Source organism: Sebastes umbrosus, chromosome 2, assembly GCF_015220745.1.
Source record: "Sebastes umbrosus isolate fSebUmb1 chromosome 2, fSebUmb1.pri, whole genome shotgun sequence".
Taxonomy (NCBI): domain Eukaryota; kingdom Metazoa; phylum Chordata; class Actinopteri; order Perciformes; family Sebastidae; genus Sebastes; species Sebastes umbrosus.
The window spans coordinates 33,509,322-33,532,366 of NC_051270.1; the positions used below are offsets into that span (position 1 = coordinate 33,509,322).

Consider the following 23,045-nt stretch of genomic DNA (forward strand, 5'->3'; position numbering starts at 1 on the left):
ATGGCAACAGCTTCTAGTGTTGATCATCCCAAGATGGCGGACGAGGAGAAAGCCACGGCGGTGAGTGATAAAACCACAGCTAGTTAGTTAGTCACCGTTTCCTTTGGGTGAACTGTTCAACACAGACATGCCGCTGGGTGAGGTGACAGTGTGACACTCCCCGAGTAAACGTAACGTCATGTTTCACTGAGTACAGCCTTCGTATTAATGCTGTTAGCTGCCCGGCTAACAAGTCGCAGCTAAGTTGTTTAACCTGCAGCTGACTCTCCTCTCGTGCTCGCATCTTTAATCTCACTCCTCCAAGGACATTAAGCCTACAGCCTGAGAGCTAACAGCTAACTAGAGCTGCAGTAAAGGTGACAACAACACAAATGCGTATGTAATGTTACAGAGCACTGTTGACCACTGTTAGCCCAACGCTTTGTAGTGTACTTAAGCTCTCCAGTGACTAAAGCTGGCTTTACACTAATACCAGCTAGCTGGTTGAGTTGTGACTATAACCTCTAGCGTCTAGGATGAGATGACATACAGAGAATATTAATACACAAGACGTCAGTGGCGAAGCAATCCACAAGTGAGTCAAATATGGAGAACAGTTTGACAGTGGGATTGAGCCTCTACCTGCTCAGTGAACACCATGCAGCTGTGTATCACTGCAGCCTACTAGTGATGTCAACTAGCTGACCACTGTTTCTGTTCATGTAATAACTAAGACATATACAGTAGTAGATTAGAATGTAAGTACATTATGTACATTACGTTTAACTTTACAGCAGCCCACTGCTCCTAAGGATGGGTTGAATGCAGAGGTCAAATAAGATAAGACAAGATATTCCTTTATTAGTCCGGCAGTGGGGAGATGTGCAGTGTACAGCAGCAAAGGGGATAGTGCAAAAAATAAGATGCATTAGCTAACACAGTAAAAAAGAGCTAAACAAAGTTTAACAAAATATGAACCATTTAAGTAGAAGGAAGTATAAAAAAGGAGCAGTATATACAGTATTGACAATAAACAGACTATTAACACAATTGCAAAAGTGGAAAATGATGTAGCACAGTGAGAATGAATGAATGAATGAATGAATGAAATTCCACCTGAAAATATCAGGTTATTGTCAGTTTGTTGGTGTGTAAGTGGTCTACTGGGAGCAGTGCAGGTTGTGGTCTACTGGGAGCAGTGCTGGTTGTGGAGTCTGACAGCTGCAGGAAGGAAGGACCTGCGATAGCACTCCTTCACACACTTTGGGTGGAGCAGCCTGTCGCTGAAGGAGCTCTCCAGTGCTGAGATGATGTACTGTATGTACCTGTGTATATATATATATGACAAATACAATACTGTTTTTACATTTACTCAAGTACTGTACTTAAAGTGGTTGATTTTATAATTTCTATTTGAGTGAAAACAATGGAATTGTGCTGAAAGTTTAGCAGTCTAGTAGATAGTAATATAAAATGGAAATACTCAAGTAAAGTACAAGTACGTCAAAATTATATTTAAAGTGGCAAAAAGGTTTTCATTTAAATGTCTGTGAAATCACTAGTTTATCTATAGACAAAGGAGGTAACACAATGGTGATTGAGCCTATGGCCCACTGATGAAATATTTGCGTTATTACAAACTGGGTGTCTGTGGCGACGAGAAAAATGCCGTATTTTGTATTTGTATTTTAGTTTTTCTGCACTGTATACACACAAATAAATGAAACTCTGCACACAGTTCTGAAAACTTTAAGCTCATGTATCAACAAAAATACTTTTCTACTCAGATGGAAGAAGTACTCAGAGCGTGTACTTAGGTAAAATACCACAGTGTAGGAATACTCTTTTACAAGTCAAATTCCTGCATTCAAAATTGTGTACAAAATTATTAGCATCAAAATATATGTGATGGATGTGTGAGGCAGGAGTTGCTCGGAGACATCTATGTGACCTGAGAGGGTGTTAACATTCATTTGTATGTACATTTCATGACCTGGTTAGTCATATAGTTTATAGTCACAACCAGTTGATTCGATGTCAGCATTGACTTGTGAGATTCAGGGCTGATTTTTTTATTATTAAAATATAAAATATTTCCCAGTCATGGCTTCCAAATCTCAACAATTTCCTTGCTTTTCCTCATTTCAAAAATATAATTGATCAAAAATAACTAGAGAATGGAATCATCATGTATGTGACACACGTCAGGAAAAAGTCAGTGTGAGAGTGTTTGCAGAGCTGTTATACTGGACTACATTTGATAGCAGATGTGTACTAAATACACTAAGTGTAAAACTGCCTGCTCACAACTTACAGAGAAATACCTCCAGTCAATGGCTTATATTGTATTTCTCAGGAATTTGACCTTTTAAAGGAAAGCTAAATCTATTACAATAAGAGAAGCATCCGCACACTTCTAGACAATCCTTTGGTCAGTGATGTTTGGTCCCTGACCAAACGCTTCCCTCAGTAAATAAATATTGAGTTTGTGGATAAGTTTCCTCTCATTATCCATTCAGCATCAGCTCCAACATCTCCAAGAAACCTTTATCTGGTGAGCAAAATCCATTTTGTGCAGTATGCCACTGTAATTAAAATCCTACACACCTATAGACAGTGGGAGGAGTGATTTTGCTGGGACTTTTTAAACGTATTTAAAAACTAAAATATAAATAAACGAGTGTTTCCCACATTTATTTGTGGACTATAGTGGTGGGAGTTTATCTTGTGCCAGTTGGAAGCTCCAACATGTACAGTAAGTCAGTGCAGTTTAGGTAACTGTTTGTTTAGCAAGGACCATATAATGTACAATTAAAATAATAAAAGTTGCCTCGCAGTTAGCGCCAAGCTCTTTAGCATTTTAGCCCCTGAGCAGGACATATTGCACAACATACAACGGCAGGACATTAACAGGCTCATAACGTCAAATTTAAGAAAGTTTCTATCCTGTACAATTGTAAATTAACACACCATTTCAGCAGACATTTCAGTCTGTCTGAACATAGACCTGTATTTCCACACAGCCTTTTAACAGGAACAAGCAAATCATAAAACTATTTTTTTTGGGTGGGGCCGCTGTACCTGCTGCTCTTGTGAAATATTGATAGATAGTGTACAGTGTATTTTGCTATGTAATTTATGGATTGTTCCTTATCTATGTTGTATTTCATATATTTCAGCTCCCAGTTGCTACTGAAGCCAAGAAACGTCGGGCACCTAAAGGTAAGACAGTTGACACTTGCAATCATCTTACAAAATTACTTTCAAACAACACAATTCCTTTTACGATACCCATTATTTTGATTTCTGACAATTAAGTCTGGTAAAGAGTGGAGCTAATCGTCCTGCAGAGGTCACCCTCACCCTTCTAACCACCGTCTGTTTATACAGAATGCTGCTGAGCCATGTTCCACATATTTCTCTGTGTGGAAAATGTTTGTTGATCATATATTATGTCAGGATATTTTGTCATCGTTATTGTGGCTTAATGTCCCATTAAGCTTTTGCTCATGATTAAGCTTTTTTTGGTTTTTGTTTTGTTTCACAATATTTTGTATTTATCATGAGCCCTGCTGAGAATACAAGTCTTATGAGAGCAATTAAGTACATGCTATATAGTATCGTATGTTATTGTATTTCAATGCAGTGATCTTTCACGTGGCTTGAGAGCCAATACTGTGGTGTGCTTAGTGTAATTTGAGGCGACAAATCAAATCAAAACCCTAAGTACATTAATGTAAGGTACTGACTGAGTAATAAAACCAGAAAGTAAAGATTGGATTTTAATTGGTTAATATAATGGAAGTGTACAATACTGTATAAGTGAAGCGCTACAGTACAGTAGTAGTAAAGTAAAAACAGTACCATTTTTAATTCAGTTTATGACTGTAATATGCAAATGTTAGAAAAGACATCAACCATTAAGAGTAGAATATTTGGAATAACCATTCAATAGAATGCGGTTTAAAATGTAAGTATAAAAATGAAATATAAAGCTGTAAGAACATGCCACACAGGCACATCCAAGGCCAGAGGGTGTCGTATGCTGTACAGATTGTAAAGCCCCTTGAGGCTAATTTGTGATTTGTGATTTTGGGCTATATAAATAAAATTGACTTGACACATGGGCATAGACTTCAAAGAAGAAAACTGGAACATACAGTACCTTTATAAATATGAAATGTATTAACACAATGTTTAAAAGCACCCGCTGGTTTAAAATTAAAAGGACAACCAGGTGCATGGACTCCTTCTAAAGGGAATTGTGACTTCATCATGCTTTACACATACGGTAGGCCTATAGAGTGCTGCAGAGATGACGTATTTTTGTAGGCCAACCAGGAAGTGAGTATCGCCCTGGTTCCCACGACAAAAATCCAATTGAATTTTTCCATTTTAGATTACTGCAGAAAATTAGCTCTGTGGCTAACAAACGTTTATGATACTTTATGAAAAGGTTAACGTTAGGCTATAAATGAACTACACGGTCGCATGACTTCATGTGACCACCACTAAGCTGAAGGTGGACTAGTGTTCGGCGTGATGACGTTTAGTAGTCTCATTTAGCCACTTGTTAGCCAATGCTTTTTTTTAAGTCACGTAAAAGCTTAAAAATTTATGAGTGGGATTATTACTGACATATTTTATGACGTAGAACAAAACGTTAAAATCTCTTCAGCCCTTATTTCAGGCATCTAACTAAAAACTTCCAGACGAAGGAACCGGAAGTGCAATAATACTCATTTCCGGGTTTTAGGGTTCATTCCTGCACGACTCTATATATATATTCATATAATTAGTGATATAACAAGTAATCTAAGTATAAAGTGTGTTGAAGTATGAAATAGTTGAGTTTTCACAGTAGTTTAGAATTCAAAACTATGATTGGATGATGACGTTTGGTAACCTGAATATGAACAAGAAGTGAACCATCTTATTACTCATAAGTCTAAAAATGTGAAAATATCAAATAAAAAGCCATAAATCTCAGTGAAATTGTCTCTCTAAGCTACTGATTTCATACTAATTCTATAATTACCACCATGCATTGTAATTAGGGTTATATAATGCACACACAAAATGAATTAAGTTATGCACAACAAGTACATTACGTTCTTTTTATTACATTGGGTTCAACGTAATGTTTTTTTTTCACTTGCCCAATCTACTTGCCCAAAGTCAATTCTTACTTGCCCCTATTTAGATTATTTTATTTATTACCAGTTATCAAATAACAACAAAGACCAAAGTTAATTCTCATGATTAATCTAGATTTAAGTGAATTAATCTGGAGTTTTAATCTTCATCCTCTAACGCCACCCAACTAAATTCCTGTTTCCAGGATAACTGAAATGCTCGCTTGTGCTTCAACTCATAAAGTTTGTCTTTACCCACCGCCATTTTCTCATGACCGCCCGATCGGTACTGCGCAGGTGCAAATCTCAACAGAAATGAGAAAGAAGCAAGATGGCTCACTCTTTAGCTACTTCCATCATCAGCTATGGAAAAAACAATGTGTTAAATTCTGTTTTACTAGTTAGTTGTTAGATTTACTAGCCCGACGTGGCATTTTACTTGCCCCGGGGAAGCAGGCAATCCTCATTGTTGAGCCCTCAATGCAGTTACTTCATTCTTAGCGAGTAAGACCCAGGAGGTGTTGCAAAAACATGGGCATGCCCATGTTTCTCTTTAAACCAGCAAACATTGCCAATGGCTTAAGGTCATTTCACCTGCTTCCAGTACAGCATGTTTCAATTTTACAGAATCAAGTGTTAGTGTAGCCGGCTTGATTTCTGTCAAATTCCTGGGAAGAATATGTGTCCTCAGATGAATATGAGACTAAATTACTACTTGACAAGAGCGAGGGTTTTTTTTGAAGTTTTCGTGTTGAAACTTCCCCAAAAAAAAAAAAAAATCATCGTATTTTTCATTACATTCTCCCCATGTGTCTTTTGATCTCAGCATGCCTCTCCTCTGCTCTTATCCCATTTTAACAGATGCTTGAAGCACATGGAAGCCAAATCTGTCTTAGCATTAGCCAGATCAAATGTAACAATGAGAAAATTCCTCCATGTTTGGGATGAAGTTTTTCACAGGACTATATTTAGGAGACCTCATGCTGTGCTCTTCTTCTCAGCTCCTTTCTACCCTTCCTTCATACTGTAGTTACAGGAATACATGTCGCACATGTATCCCATCTCCACCAAATGCGCCCTGCTTTGTGGACTCTGGAGCACCACAGGGCTCCATCTGAAACCCAGAGACAAGAATATTATTGCTGTCTCAGCAGGAAGAAAGCGGATTAGGGTGCTACAAATAGGGCCGTTCCGAATCTTGACGGGGCAAACGTGTGAAGCCCATGCAGTTTTCACACTCAGCGATGGAGAGGATTTCTCTGAAGTTGTTGGAAGGGGCTCCAGTTCTAGCGACAAATCAACAGAGCCCCGCTTGAAGCGCTGACAGATAAAAACAGAAGGGAGCTTTGGTGTAATTCACACTGTATTTTTACACGGGCAGTTCGTTAATGATATCCCCCCCCGATGTCAGTGGCAGACTCAAAGCCGAGCACTTCATCCCACGTTGCCTTGAATCCTATTTTTAGCCTCAGAGGAAGGTAGTAGGTGTAAGATAACAGGATTACCAGAATCAAACTCGCTCCAATTGGAATTACGTTTGCCTCCTTGTGAAATGAAATGTTGTACTCCGCTGGGAAGAAGACTTGGAGCATTGTGGTCGGGTTCTCGAGGTTACCTAACCCTTTCCAAAGCTGGCTTTGTATTGTGCTGCTCATTCCTCCAGCCTCCCCCCTTTCAGCCTGTCTCTATACCTTCTCTGTTCTCTGTCACCTGGCTTGCGAGATACATTGTTGCCCTGGCAACGGGGAGAATATCTCAACCTGCGTCGAGACGAGGAAGCAGTGTTTGTAACGAAAAAACTTGCTTACAAGGTGACATTTCCAGCATGGCTGGTGAATTGATTATAGTTTAGCCCAGGGTTTTTGGTTGAAGTGTTAACATCTATGTCACTGTCAGATCAAAGACTCGCTGGTGACTGCAGAGAGGAGGCTGCTTTCAGGATTATTTGTTCAACTGCCAAATTAAAAAAAGACTGTATAAATTAAAAATAATCCAAATAAACATAACTCTTGATAGTCTGAGCTGTCTGTTTGTGAATAAAACGTTGCTAACAAGCTAAGATTTACAGTGTGCTCGGTGAAATGTAGTCTGTGGATTTAGGTTGACGTGTTACATCTGTGTTAAACTGTCAGATCAGAGACGTACTAATGGCTGCAAAAGGGGGGAGCTTTCAGAATTAATCATTCAGCTATCAACTAAATAAGACATTATCTGAACAGTGGAGGGTAATGAGCTTAAAAGTTTCCCTGATTTATATGCCTCCACGCTGGCGACAGTCGTGGCCGGAGGCATTATGTTTTTGGTTTGTCCGTCCGTACGTCTGTACGTCACTGTAACCTCACGTCCGTCCCATTCTCGTGATATCTCAGGAACGCCTTGAGGGAATTCCTTCAAATTTGGCACAAACATCCACTTGGACTCAATGATGAACTGGATAGATTTTGGTTGTCAAAGGTCACTGTGACCTCACAAAACAAATGTTTGGCCTTAACTCAAGAATTTACAGACTAATCTTGACAATTTCACACAAATGTCTGACAGGACAAAATGGAGAAGGGGTGACATTTTGGACAGACATGGATGTAAACTGCAACATGACTGGTTGGCGGAGGCATACAACCGTGAGGCGGTAATTCTAGTTTTTACCTTATAGTCTTCTCATCTTATTATATTCTTCCTTCCAGCTCCAGAGCTTCCCATTGTGGAGAGAAGAAACTGGCTAATCCACCAGCACTACATCCGTAAAGACTATGATACCTGTAAGGTAGAGTACCTTCATTCCTCTATCCTCCCTCTGGTATAGTACGTCACTGACCCGTGTCCGTGTTCAGTGTTGGTCTGATTGCCCTTTTAAAAAATAATGAAGTCAATGAATGACCGGCATGTGCAGGGTTCTGTCTAACACTGTACTTTATTATGGGCTAATTCGCTGCATTGACCCGTGTATTCCCACATGAAACAGGTAGGTACTTAATAAAAGCTCTGAATAGATGCCTGTACCTGTAAGATATATTACTGGAATCCTCCTTCTCACTTTCTCTTAGTGACAGATACTTACCTCACTCTCAGGGCCCTGTTTTAATTGTGCCAGCGCAGCGACAAGCACACAGACTGTGGGGGTGTCCCTGAGCACCCCTGCTAGTTTGTATTCATGTATGTGCAGCAGCGCAAAGTGCAAAAGAGCTGGGTGAGGTGGACTATAGATCAGAAGGGTGTGGTGATTAATAAATACGCTCTCAGCCAGTCACATCCCTGGGCTCATCGCTTTCAAACAGCTGAGCCAATCACAGTGACGCACAGTCATGTCAATAGCTCAACAAATGAGGCAGGGCTGCAAATAACTTGTATTTTCATTGTCGATTAATCTGTCAATTATTTTCCCAATTAATCGATTAGTTGATTGGTCTATAAAATGTCAGAAAATGGTGCCAAATGTTGATCAGTGTTCCCCAAAGCTCAAGATGACGTCTTCAAATGTCTTGTTTTGTCCATAACTCAAAGATATTCAGTTTACTTTCATAGAGGAGTAAAGAAACCAGAAATATTCACATTTAAGAAGCTGGAATCAGATAACCATTTTTTACTTATTTTTTTCTCTTTAAAGAATTACTCAAACTGATTAATCGAATATCAAAATAGTTGGTGATTCATTTAATAGTGAAAATCTAATAGATTAATTGTTGCAGCTCTAGAATGAAGAATTGGCTTCTTCAGGAAATCATATTGTTGTCTGGATGCTGCTGAGCTGCACAATATGAGCAAACAGCATCACAAATCTGTAGCCAGAGGCAGATGGTGTGGGTCTTTTTTAAACAAGACAATTAGTACAATGATGATAGAAATTACTTATATAAAATAGTTTTCAGAATTTATATGATTGCATCAATTCAACACTATTTCAGTTTTAATTCTACTGTATTTCACGTTGCAAATGGTTACATCAGCTTCATACCACTAAATTTAAAGTTGGAAAAGAGGCTGTGACACACAGGATTAATGAGCCTCGGTAATCCAACGGCGGAATACTGAGTTCTAACGGATCCGTCTGATCTGTGTGGAGGTGTATGGGGTTACGTTGCAGCAGCCTGGTGTCAAATGCGCATGATTTAATGAAGGTAAACACGATGGACGGCCGTGTGTAATGTCACTGCTGCTCTTTCTAATCAGAGGCTGCAAATTTATCAACGTACAGTATCTGTCCTGCGCCCTTCAGATAGCTGCAGAGATTTAATGAACTGAAGCAGAAGGTTTACATACCGTGCATGTCGACATCAGACCCTGTAAGAATCACTCATAGTCATTTCACCACATTAATGCAAATTTAAAACGCATCTACTGACTGTTTTATTAAAATATATTATTTACATTTTGAGCATTATTCTATCATATCCCTGCATTTGCTCCAAGTAGTTAGTTTGCTTTTGTTGACAAAATCATCAGATTGGCAACAGATTGACCAGAAACAGACGTGGTCCTGAAACGTCTATTTTCAGCACAAAGTCTAAAAACCACGTTTTCCACCGAAATACCAACATCTCGCTCTGCGCTGCCTCATTTGAATGAACCGCCCACCTGTGCACCTGTACTGGGCACCAAAATATCACACACCTGGGCAAAGCAAATTTCAATGTCAGGAAAATACCAAACTGTCAGAGCAAAAATAGGGCCCTCAGATGTACGATACAGATGTACTGAACAGGGTATAATAGTCTTGTTACCTCCACCAAGGAGGTTATGTTTTCGGTTCGGTTTGTTTGTTAATTTGTTTGTCTGTTTGTCAGCCGGATTACAGAAGAAAATACTTACCCAAATTTCATGAAACTTGGTAAATTTTGGAGCAGATTGGCCTTGGCGGAGGTCGGCCTCTGTCCCTCTAGTTTATCTATTTAGTCGTGTTTGCGACTGGAAGTTTAGAAACTGAATCAGGATCTTAAATGTTTTTTTTTTTTTTTTTTTAATCAAAGTTGCTATTACTTTTAGTAGTACTCTTATTCACACATGTTGAAAATAACATCCACCTCAGTTGCAGCAATGTCTCCCGTTCTGTTCTTCTTCCATGTAGTCGATCATCAAGGAACAACTACAGGAGACTAATGGAATGTGTGAATATGCCATATATGTTCAAGGTGAGTCGTAACTCTTCACCCTCACACATGTAATATGTATGATGTTAATTAAGAGCTACATCAAATGAAAGCTCCGTGGTTGTCAAAAATCTGGTCTTTGGAACCCCCATGTTTTTTTTTTTTACTTCCTCGTGTAGATGAACATCCTGTCTTTTTATGTTTTAATTTCTTGCCACAGCACTAATCATGCGTCTGGAGGGACAGATCCAACAGTCCCTGGAGCTGTTTCAGAGCTGTGCCATCCTTAATCCCAGCAGCGCTGACAATCTCAAGCAAGTGGCCAGATCACTGTGAGTGCACTGCCCTCGAGCCTGGGGTGCATCAACCCTCCTCCATTATCTAACCAGACAGACACAGGAGAGAAATATACAGTGATAACAGCCCAACTGAGGGCCACTTATGGACAGAACTTTTTTTAATACTGTAGGGAAAAGTTAAGCTACCCACAGTGTGTAGTTTTCACTGTTGCAGGGTTTTAAGGACAGCTATTCAGCATGCAGTGATTAAGATTGATTAATGTCTCATATAGATTATTGTTGTTTATTCTTTCTGTAGATTTCTCCTGGGAAAGCACAAAGCAGCTATTGAATTTTATCACGAAGCAGCGAAGCTCAACGAGAAAGACTGGGTAAAAGAAAAGAAACACTCTGAGTTTCTGCTTTGTCTTAAAGTTTGTGTGTTTAGTGGGCCTGGCATCTTTCACTCTAAGTACACAGCATGAAGTTCTCTCAGCAAATTTCCCCCACATTTAGAGTGGGAGATGTCCAGACTGAATGTCTTTTCATGCAACAATTAAAAAAAAACTTCATGGTTGCACCTCCAGACTGATCCAGGACTGTTTTACTATGAAGCCTATGAAATTGTATTACATTAATGTTGATTAACCAACTGTCCCCTCTAAAGCCCCGTTTCCACCACAGGAACTTTCCCCCAGAACTAGGAACCTTTTGAGGAACTAATTTAAGTTCCAGGTACATTTTACAGGGCATTTTTACCCTCCAAAAGGCCCTGTGGTGGGGTTTGCAAGGATGACCGTCGCTGATTGGTAAATCATACACACAGCGCCGCTGCTTCAACTCTACTCAACTACTGCTTCATTCATAAAACAAGAAAGTACTCTAGTATCGATTTAGGATGAGGGGAGAACATTTTTCTTTGAAAGTAAAGTTAGGCTCTGCTGTCAGCCTCCCGACTCATAAAAAAAAAACGACGGTTACATTCTAAAGCACAAATAAATAATCATCAAACATTCAGCAGATGAGTTACTGGAGACAGATGCTCTTAGTTTGCTTTTCCTCTGCTGCATTTCATTCATTATGTCCAACATGCATCAGTAAATACTACGCAGCAGGAAATATCGTCGCAGCGAGACAAAACCTAACGTTTATGTTTTTTTCAATGTGTTTTTTAGATGAAACAGGTGGCCACACTGAACCGCAGGCTGCAGAGTGAGTTTACTGCTGCGACCACCAGCAGTCCTCGTCCCATGTCATGTTGCTTTTTCATACGTCAGCGGAGTAATTTGCCTAATCTTCGCAGGTTTTTAGACCGCGGTGGAAACACAGACAAAAGTGGGCCGAAGGAACCTTTTAGTTCCTTGAACAGTAGTTCCAGGACTAACATCATCACTTCTTGGTGGAAACGGGGCTTAATACTACTGTCAGTAATACTGTAGAATTTGTATTCCATAGAGCTGTTGTCTTAAATAGCTTTTGTATTTGAAAATTGAATTTAGCTTAGTCTTTATCCAGCCCTGATTTGTATAATCTGACATTTTCTCACCCCAGGAGATCAGTCATAATCTGGGCTTGTGCTATTTCTTCATCAAAGACTTCAAACATGTGAGTACGCTGATTTTACCGACACTATACAGGACAGAATACACTCATACCCAGGTGATTTGATCATTTTGATCCTCTGTCTCTGTCAGGCTGAAGAGCATCTAAACATAGCTCTCCAGATAAATAAACACGACAAGACGTTCATGATGCTCGGGAAGGTTCATTTGCTGGCTGGAGAAACCGACAAGGCCATCGATATTTATAAGACGGCAGTGGAGTAAGTAAAGTTCAAATGTGGACAATGTTAAAAAGCACTGAGAAGACATTTAAAGGGGACATATCATGCTCATTTCCAAGGTCATACTGTATTTTGGGTTTCCACTAGAACACATTTTCAAGAAACCTATACATAAAGCATAGTTTTAGCGCCTGTCTCTTTAAGTCCCCCTCCTAAAAAAGCCCAGACTGCTCTGATTGGCTTGTGAGAAAAATTTGGTGCACCTTTGCAAAGGTGGTTCTCAAGTTGTGGATGATATATTCTAATGAACCTGCAAGTGACATAAGAAAGGGAGCCGAATCTGAATGGCTTGTTTAATCACATGTTTTCTGATCAAGGCCAGAGGTTCTCAATCTTTTTTCAGCCACGGACCCCTTACAAGATAGAAAATATACTGAGGACCCCCTCATGTATGTCCCTTGGAATAATTTGACATTTAGCCTATTTTTTACACTTTAGTCTTTGTTATGTGAACGAGCAACACAAGAGAAATGTTCTAGAAAGATATAAGATATGTATTAAACATATTTGCAGATTCTAAGAGTTATAAATATGTTAGATTAGAAAATAATTTATGAACTCTTATACTGTAGATTTAGAAATTTAAATATTAGTTGAACTATGAACCCTTTTATAGAAAAGAAATATATCATGATGATTTTAAATGAATAAATCTGAAAACTTTTCAAAGACCCCTGGTCTAGGCAGCCCACAAAAAACTGGTCATGTCTAAAAGGTAACATGCAAATTGAGAAAACTCGCTGCCCGATGACCTATCCTAACCTTAACTATTCAAGGTTAATGCCTAACCTTAACCATCTTGCATTTCCCAAATTGTGGGTTACCTTCTCGACACGACCCAAAAAACTATCTGGGTCGTCTTATTTCACAGTTTGTGGGTTGGTAGGCACTCCAGATACCCAAATGGATGTTTACAAGCACTGAAAAAGTGAGTTTTACATGATATGTACCCTTTTAAAGAAATTAATATTCAAAATAACCAATAATCATTAAAGTTCAGGAATTGTTTACCAAAACAAAGTTTTCATCCAAACCAAGTGATAAAAGAATCTTTTATTAATAACTGTTAATACTGATACAGCCTCAGCGTGAGTTTTCTTCATGATAACATTATCTTAAGACACTAAAGCCATAAAACATGCTCTTTCAGAGGATGTTGGTGTTCCCTCTTGATTTATCTGATGAGTTTCAGTCTCTGGAGCTCATTCCAATAAGCGGTGCTCCTTCAATCTCACACAATGCTCCAGTTTTGCACACATTTTAACCCGGGGGCCCTTTTCAATTCAGTATAAATTCTGTTCATTTCCACTTCTATTCACATGTTGAATATTTAAACATAGTGCCGTGGCATGTATGAGGAAATGACATCAGTGTCTATAATAATAGAGCTCATTATGGCTACCTCCTGTTGGGGTTAAATGAATTAATCAAGTGCCCCAATACTGGTGTTGCTTTTAATGAGACACACCACTGTGAATCTTATTTTAATGCAGATCTGCCTCTTCTCTACCATCTTCCTCTTAGAGACACATCATCCCCCCACAGGTCGTAATTAATACGCCACAATTATGCTGAATCAAACCGGGATTGAATCAGCAGATTCTCTGAATATCAACTATGTTTTCTTTTGAATAAGTGCAGGCATTAAATGTAATTACAGGCATAGATAAAGTGACATTTCTCATTCTGCTTGTCTCCTTCTCAATTCAGATACTCTCCAGAGAATACTGAACTCCTGTCTACTCTTGGCCTGCTGTTTTTACAGGTAGGTAGATTTTTTTAATAACCTTTTCAGCGAAATTATATTTACACAAGCAACGAGCACTACGAGATAAGAGTGACATTTACTGTAGGTGTCAGGAACATCTAAAAAGGAGCAGATGTATAATTGTCTGTGTTCATGTTTTTGGCAGCTTGGGAAATACCAAAAAGCATTTGAGCACCTTGGTAATGCCCTCACTTTCGACCCCAACAATTATAAGGTATGTGGGTATTTTCAACACGCATATGCTTTGGTATAAATGTTGTTTGCTGTTACCTGAGGACAGTGCATTAGACTTCTTTTAAAGCTGTCTAGTTAAAATAAAAGGTCATTCTCTGTCAGGTGGTGCAGTCTGTCTTTCATCATGTGCACTTTCAAAGGGTACATCTTCCTCTAATATCTCTCTAATCATTGTTTTTATTCCCAGGCCATCCTGGCTGCAGGCAGCATGATGCAGACCCACGGTGACTTTGATGTGGCCATGAACAAGTACCGAGTGGCGGCATGTGCTGTGCCTGAGAGCCCCCCTCTCTGGAACAACATCGGCATGTGCTTCTTTGGAAAAAAGAAATATGTAGCCGTGAGTAATAAATACTGTTTATTGCATCACTTGTCTTTGTCAGTTTAGGACTCAATGAAGAAAGTAGCTACTTCAAACAAAGGTTCACCACAAGCTCATTCATCATAGTTTCACATTTGGAAAGGTGGTGGAAAGTAACATAGCATATTTACGGTTTACATTTTTTAGGTACTTGTACTTTACTCAAGCAGTGCATTTCTTTAACGCATTAACGCAACTTGCGATTTTTTAGGTTGATGCAGGCTCAGAGTGAAGATACTCATGATAGCTTGTCGTCAAGGAGGCTAAATAACACTCCAAACTTACGATACATTTTGGCGAGGAAAATTTTCAAAGGGGTCTCTTGACCTCTGACCTCAAGATATGTGAATGAAAATGGGTTCTATGGGTACCCATGAGTCTCCCCTTTACAGACACACCCACTTTATGATAATCACATGCAGTTTGGGGCAAGTCATAGTCAAGTCAGCACACTGACACACTGACAGCTGTTGTTGCCTGTTGGGCTGCAGTTTGCCATGTTATGATCTGAGCATATTTTTTATTATATATATTATATTATATTATTTTTATTATATTTTTAGTGAGGGTTTCTGCACAATATTTGTCATTGTTTTATGTTGTTAATTGATTTCCAATAATAAATATTTAAATATATTTGCATAAAGCAGCATATTTGCCCACTCTCATGTTGATAAGAGTATTAAATACTTGACAAATCTCCCTTTAAGGTACATTTTGAAAAGATAAAAAATGTGTGATTAATTTGCGATTAATCCCGATTAACTATGGATAATCATGCGATTAATTGCAATTAAATATTTTAATCGATTGACAGCCCTACATTAAAAACTTATGATAAGAAAAATACAATGCATTGATGTATACATTATTAAACCAGTTGATTTCAACTTTTTTGGCTTGTGACTTCTTAAAAAAACAGTGTCCAGTCGGGCCTCCTTGTTACGTTTCTGATGTGTATGAGTTGTTAGCAGTTCCAACAAAGAGACATTTCCCCTATAAACTTCTCAGATGGTTTAATTTAAATAACAATGACATGATCAAATGATCCAATATTAAAAAAAAAAAAAAAGCATTTTCAAGATTAGAGAAAAGTCCAAATAATGAACACAGATTTGTGTCACAGCATATTGTGTTTTCTTCTTTCCTCTAAAGGATCTGAGTACCACCATAGAATTCCATAAAGACAACCAGAAGAATCTTCCTTCAAACTGCCAAAATAAAACACCCACATTAGGGCTAATCTAGTATATTAATTGTCGCAACAACAGCGGACTGGGCCTTTAATCTTTTTGCAATAACAACATAGCATACACAGCTCACGCATTTTACACTGCAACATTGTAAATTGGTTAAATAATACTGAAATATTATAAATCCACCATTGTATAGAATCTATCGTTTCTTAGGTTCTTCTTGAGATCATATATTATTAAGATACCTGCCTAAAAGTTCTGTCAGCTGGTTGACTTCTCTCTCCCAACTTCATTTCTCCCACAGGCCATCAGCTGCCTGAAGCGGGCCCAGTACTTGTCTCCTTTTGACTGGAAGGTGTTGTACAACCTGGGTCTGGTGCACCTGACCATGCAGCAGTATGCCTCTGCCTTCCACTTCCTCAGCGCCGCCATCAACCTGAACCCACGTATGGGGGAAATCTACATGTTGCTGGCAGGTACTGTGCTGAGTCAGAGAGACGGAGATATATTCGATGATCGGATCGTGTCTTTAAAGAGTAAATTGATGATTTGTGGCAAAAATGACTGGATATTTAACAGTTTACTGTTATGCATTAATTTTAATAATCTACTATGTACCTTTTGTAAAGTACACACTACATACAACAAACTAAACATGCTGAATGTGCAGTCGTTTGCTCCTTCATTTGACAGTATTTCAGTTCAAGTTTAAACCTGTCTCATTCCTAACAGTGGCTCTGACCAACTTGGAGGATGTAGAGAACGCCACCAGAGCGTATGAACAAGCTGTGACAATTGACAAGTAAGTCTATCTTACTACCTTAAATGTACTGTGTGTCTGTAGTTTAATCGTTTAATGTAATATTTTCTTTTCTTCCTTGGTGATCAATTACTTACAGCTCCAACCCTCTGGTCAACCTGAACTTTGCCATCTTCCTCTATAATCATGGTGATAAGAAGGCAACTCTAGATCAGTATCAAGAGATGGAGAGGAAAGTCAACCTGCTTCGAGACAGCAGCAACAACTTTGAGTTTGATCCTGAGGTACTTTAGATCCTGTTGATGACTCAAAGTCCTGTTTTTGAAGCTATTACTTACACAAAACAAATGGCAAATATAACTTGCATCTCAGACACAAATATAAAGTTTACAACAGACATAACACATATACACATACAGTATACTGTACATACATACATGTTAGGGCTGCAACTAACGATTATTCCATTGTCGATTAATCTATTGATTATTTTCTTGATTAATAGATTTGTTGTTTGGTCTATAAAATATCAGAAAATTGTGAACAATGTGTAAAGAAACCAGAAAATATTCACATTTAAGAAGCTGGAATCAGATCACTTAGTTTTTTTTTCTCAAGAAATTACTCAAACCAACTATCAAAATAGTTGCCGATTAATTTAATAGTTGACAACTAATTGAATAATCATTGCCGCTCTACTGACAATATCAAAAACTTGGGATTCCAAGTTATGATTATTCTATGACATCATAACTTAATATTATCTGACCTTTTCTATTATTTCCTGCTATATAATGAAGTATTTAATTTGAACTGATGCGGAAGTAATTTGTTGTGTTTGTATTACTTACAGTATTTCTAAGTCTTTGCCTACTTGTCACTAACAGCTAGTGGACATGGCTCAGAAGATGGGAGCCGCCCTGCAGGTGACAGAGGGTCTGGTGTGGACTAAACCAAGCAAGGACTCCAAATCCAAACCAAACTCCGCAGCAGCCACCAAAGCCCCCGGTGCTCCCCTCGGTACTAACCAAGCTCTGGGCCAAGCCATGTCTTCTGCAGCGAGCTACAACAAGAACCTCCAGCTACCAACAGGTACAAATTACCTATGTGGGTTGTAGAAAGTGTTAGTTAATATTCTGTCACCTCGATGTGGCTTCTGGTTTGACGTTTCGATACAGTATGTGACAGAGCCACTCTGTCGAGGTGAAGCTTGAAATGAGGCCCAGCTCTGAGTCTGGAGCTGATGAGACCACGCAAGGCTGAATGTCTCTCTTAAAGGAACAGTGTGTAACATTTCGGGGGATCTATTAAATGGTATATAACATTCATAACTATGTTTTCATTAGTGTATAATCACCTGAAACTAAGAATCGTGTTTTCGTTAGCTTAGAATGAGCCCTTCATATCTACATAGGGAGCAGGTTCTCTTCACGGAGGCCGCCAGTTGCTCTGCCATGTTTTAACAGTAGCCAAGAACGGACAAACCAAACAATGGCTCTAGAGAGAGTCATTCATGTTTTAACTTTACCTGAAGGCCACCGAAGTTCTCCGACAAGATTGTGAAACTGCGGTAACGTGAGCTGCAGAGTGCAAAACCGTGGTCCCGCCAACTGCCGTTTGAGTTACGTTGCTCCTAAAGTAGTATTATTATGGTAAGGATGGCCTCTAAGCGAGGCAGTTATTGTTACAGTTTTGTAATCGGTGACTCACGTTACCGCAGTCTTGGAAAGGAGGGAGTGAGTGGAGGGGTACTCAGTTGGTTGCAATCTGCAACCACTCTACTAGATGCCGCCAAATCCTACACACTGTACCTTTAAGTTTGTTCAAAATGAGGTGAGCACATAAAAAAGTTTTCATTAGAAAGGTCCAGTGTTACTCCCTCAGTGCAGGTGATGACAAATTCCACAGCCTCCACCTCTCTCCATTAAACCAAAGCCCAATTTTTCATTTTAAATGGAAACTTGAGAATATCTCTTCCCTTTGTATTCACAGCCGCTTGCCTGCTGCACTACTGTAGCAGATTGAATTCATGGGCTAAGGCAAAATGGAATATCTTAAAAAAAAAAGAAGCTAACCCCTAGCCAGTATATATTGTTGGCAACAAAAGAAAATCACCAGTGTGGAAAAAATGACATACAGTTAAGATAATAAATTCAAGGCTACTCTGAATTGATTGTCACGGCTTACAGCTCTCAAATATCAGTGGACTGCAGGGTTTTTCTGCACGAGAGCCTGTGGGCTGCATTTTCTACCACTATTGTTTAGCTCTTAACAAATAACAGCAGAACAATGCATCCATGTTCAGTGACAGACATTGTACATAATTACACAGCTCTGACGATCTAGCTGCTTTCTAATGATCAACCACCAGTCTTTAAAGACCAACTTGCTGTGAATATACAAATATAACCTGTAAATATACTACACAACTAGTTAATGTTAACCATCAGCTAGGGATAATGGCTATTTAAAGTGGAGGTATTGCTGTTCTGTAAAAGCTAATCTGTAAATGAATGTTGCTGGAGGTCAGGATTCATGTACGAGAGGCAGGAACCTACTGCATCCTGGTGGTCATGAAGATTAACAACTCACCCCCAAAACTTGGTTTGTGTTTGTAAAGAAATCTGTCACAGAGTGCAGTGTAGGTGAAAGTTATTTGTACAAATACAAACAATGTAAATATTTAAAAAGGCAGAGGTGTGGACTCGAGTCACATGACTTGGACTTGAGTCAGACTCAAGTCCCACATTTGATGACTTTAGACTCAACTTGACAATCAAAAAAGACTTGGACTTTAACACCAATGACTCGATTTTTGTAAATTGAATATATTATTACTTGTTGTTAGAATGGCATTACATTTGATGAAGAGCGCACTATGACTTGTTCAGGACTCAAAACTCAAAGTTCAGGATTTTCCCATCTGTCAAAAGGTAAGTTCTGTTTGCACTGGCAATGCTTGTTTTACAGGCCCCTACGTCTCACCCATGTGTTTACAGAGGGGGGTATGATGTAACTGTTTAGTCATGGGATGAATTTTGTTGTTAAAGCTATAAATGTGCTGTTAAAGCATCAAACTGGTACTCCTTCATGACTCACCACCTTTTAAATGTGAGGAAATTGCACCGTTTAAAGAAGCCAATCTCAGTTGCCCGTCTGTGGGATGTCACAACTGGAAAATCTAATTATATGCAGTATCTGACTTTTTTCGAAAATTACAGTCACATTAGGCCTCCGTTCAACAAAATTATCTTGCACTCAGCATCAAAACATGATGTGGTGTCATGGTTTCGATGTGGGTTAATAAATAAATATTTTACAGATCCATCGTGGTGTTACAGTTTGTAGTCTGGTTGTATTTTATTTTATTTATGTGTATATATATGTATATATATATTTATATACTGGAAAAACAAAGTTCGGAAACTTGTGTTTGGTGGATTATTTCTCTGTTGTTACAATGCTAATTGGCATTGTATTTTGCATCGTTGGAAAGCCTGTTTATTTACCTTCGCAATGAGTTCCAACTTGTAAGGATCATGCATTTGTGGAATGAGCAGCACAGCTGATTATGTGGGTAGCGCCCAAGAAAAATTTGCCAAAATGCTCTGCCAATGGTAAACAGTGTATTCTCATAAGGCTACCAGGAAGCCTGCAATGACTGCCCTTCACCGTCAGGCCCGTTTGCGCTGGTGTCGACAACACAGACAATGAAACCTGAACATGTGGGGGAATGTCATGTTCAGTGATGAGTCCAGGTTCTGTCTGCGAAAGTTGGTTGGCAGGGTCAAAGTATGGAGACGACGTGGAGAACGCTATGCTGATTGTTGAACTGATGGAGTAACAGCTTTTGGTAGGGGCAGTGTCATGGTGTGGGGCGGCATCTCCCTCACTGGCAAAACAAGGCTTGTCATCATTGAAGGCCATCTCAATGCCGTGAGATATCGGGATGAGATTCTGCAGCCAGTGGCGATCCAATATCTCCACAATCTGGCACCTAACTTCATCCTCCAAGATGACAACGCTCGCCCCCACAGAGCCAGGGTTATCACAGACTACCTCCACAATGTGGGAGTAGAGAGAATGGAACGGCCTGCCAAGAGTCCACACCTCAACACAATTCAACACTTGTAGGATCAGCTTGGGCGTGCTGTACGTGTTAGAGTGACCAACACAACCTCGTTGGCTGACCTGAAACGAATCCTGGTTGAGGAATGGAACGCCATCCCACAGCAACGTGTGACCAGGTTGGTGACCAGCATGAGGAGGAGGTGCCAGGCTGTTGTGGCTGCGTATGGATCTTCTACCCGCTACTGAGGCTCCTGACGGTGGATTCAATCAATCAATATGTCTTGTTTGTTCCTTGTTACTGATAGAGAGTTCAATCATCCAATCCACCAAACAACTCAAAACAAGAGTCAATTACAACAGGAGAATACACTGTTTACCATTGACGGAGCATTTTGGCAAATTTTTCTTGGGCGCTACCCACATAATCAGCTGTGCTGCTCATCCCACAAATGCATGATCCTTACAAGTTGGACATCATTGCGAAGGTAAATAAACAGGCTTTCCAACGATGTAAAATACAATGCCAATTAGCATTGTAACAACAGAGAAATAATCCACCAAACACAAGTTTCCGGACTTTGTTTTTCCAGTTTATATATATTTATCACAATCAGTTACATTTATATCAACTCACAAAAGCAACTAAAATATTAATGGACTATATTATTACTGGGCTCTTCCAGACATTTAAATGAAAAACTATTTATTCATTTTAATAAAAAGAATAAAAAATAGACCTCCTGTTGTTCACTATAAAATCCACTTTTCTCATGTTGAAGCACTGTTTGGATGCTTAGGAATGAGGTGTGCTTGGATGGAAATGGTGACACAGACCTGCCATGGGGAATTTCAAAATAACGGTGCATCATAAAGATGATTATATGTATCGATGTTTTCACTTTGCATCGATGATATTGGATCTTTGATCGGTGTATCGTTACATCTATCCATATCGATGTATCGTTACACCGCTAAAGCTAATCGCATTTAAAGTTCCTGAATAACGCTACAGATATTCATGTTAATGAAACCCAGACAAACTGTTTAATTTGTGTAGATCATTGGGAATCTAAAAGCTTTTCTGAGCAAACTTGGTATCAACTCTTATGTTTTTGTTATTTTCAGGAGCTTCGAAAGGCCCCTCCATGCCCCTTGAGCCTGAACCCGATGTGGAGAAAGCCCCCAGCCCGCCCACTGATCCTCCAGGCTCCCCAGAACCTGCTGAGTCAGAAAACCCCAAACCCAAAACCTCTAAGAGGAAATCTAAGGTGGAGGAATGAGTTAGCTTGGTGGCTACAATCTTACTGGACATCTTGGTCGTAAGGTCACTCTCATGTTATGGAGGCAAATTCTTAAACAGCAGCCAAGCTATTAGTGGTTTTCTAGCTCCCTGTAGTCAGACATGAAGCCTTGAGTTATAGGCTTCTGGTTTAGGTACATGCTGCACAGACATTTCATGTCCTACACATTCACTTACTTTTCACTGAAAAGGTCATCGGCAGTGTGCACTTTTGTCATACAATTTATTTCAGGAATATTGAATGTCAGTACACCCACTCACTTTTTAAACCAAAATTCAGAGATAATCAAGTGTTTCTCATTTATCCATGTAGATATGGCAGGTTTGGTGCACATGTCAAAACCAATTCCTAACTGATGTTGAGGTTTAAGAGCGTCTCTATTTGACAAAATGGTAACTTGTGCAGCTACGAGTGTTGATATTTGGATGATCTTAGCAATAAGGTTAAATGATGAAATTTCCTTGTATTGACATTTCCAGAGAAAGTGTCAGTCCTAAAATATATGAATGCTGCGACAATCACTGCTAAAATGTGAGGACAGAAAGGGATGTTTATGAATAGTTACAGGATATTGCTTGTTTGTATGATAGGGCTCTTTTTGAGGGTTGAGTGTAAATAGTGATATATGCTTTTATATGTGAATAAATGTTATGTTTATAGAGAGTAATGTATTTAATATTAAATAAGAGACTTTAAAGAAAATAGCGGTATCTCTTCTTTTATAAAGCCCAGTTTGTATGCTGTACTATGTTTTCTAATGTTAAGGTCATTCAGGTCAGCAGACACCACCAACATGGGACAGCATTGTTTAAGGGCTTTCAAAGTCAATCCATTATCCATTATTAACACAGAACACAAGGAGAATAAGTTAGAAATGAACACATTTCCGTCCTCCATACTAATGTTGAAACTGTCAACATCTTAGGTGAAGGCGTACGTGGAGTATCTGTTTCTAAAATGTAATATAATTATGTATTGATATAGTTTGTGTGGTTTCCCATATATGTGTGAAGTACTCATCTAGACAAATATTTT

At 39.1% G+C, this 23,045-nt stretch overlaps 1 protein-coding gene across 2 annotated transcripts; it reads left to right on the forward strand.

Moving 5' to 3' along the window:
* bbs4 (Bardet-Biedl syndrome 4) lies at positions 1-22,730 on the forward strand. 2 transcript variants are annotated; one of them, XM_037758410.1, is made up of 16 exons: positions 1-60; positions 3,159-3,201; positions 7,799-7,878; positions 10,177-10,240; positions 10,419-10,530; positions 10,796-10,868; positions 12,028-12,081; positions 12,171-12,298; positions 14,030-14,084; positions 14,233-14,301; positions 14,509-14,661; positions 16,183-16,354; positions 16,611-16,680; positions 16,778-16,922; positions 17,526-17,730; positions 21,835-22,730. In XM_037758410.1, the coding sequence occupies exons 1-16, from the start codon at positions 1-3 to the stop codon at positions 21,987-21,989; spliced, it is 1,638 nt and encodes a 545-aa protein (XP_037614338.1). In that variant the 3' UTR covers positions 21,990-22,730. The 2 variants fall into 2 exon arrangements, with proteins under 2 accessions (XP_037614338.1, XP_037614348.1); XM_037758420.1 differs by lacking the exon at positions 1-60 and adding an exon at positions 94-356.
* The last annotated feature ends 315 nt before the right edge of the window (positions 22,731-23,045 follow it).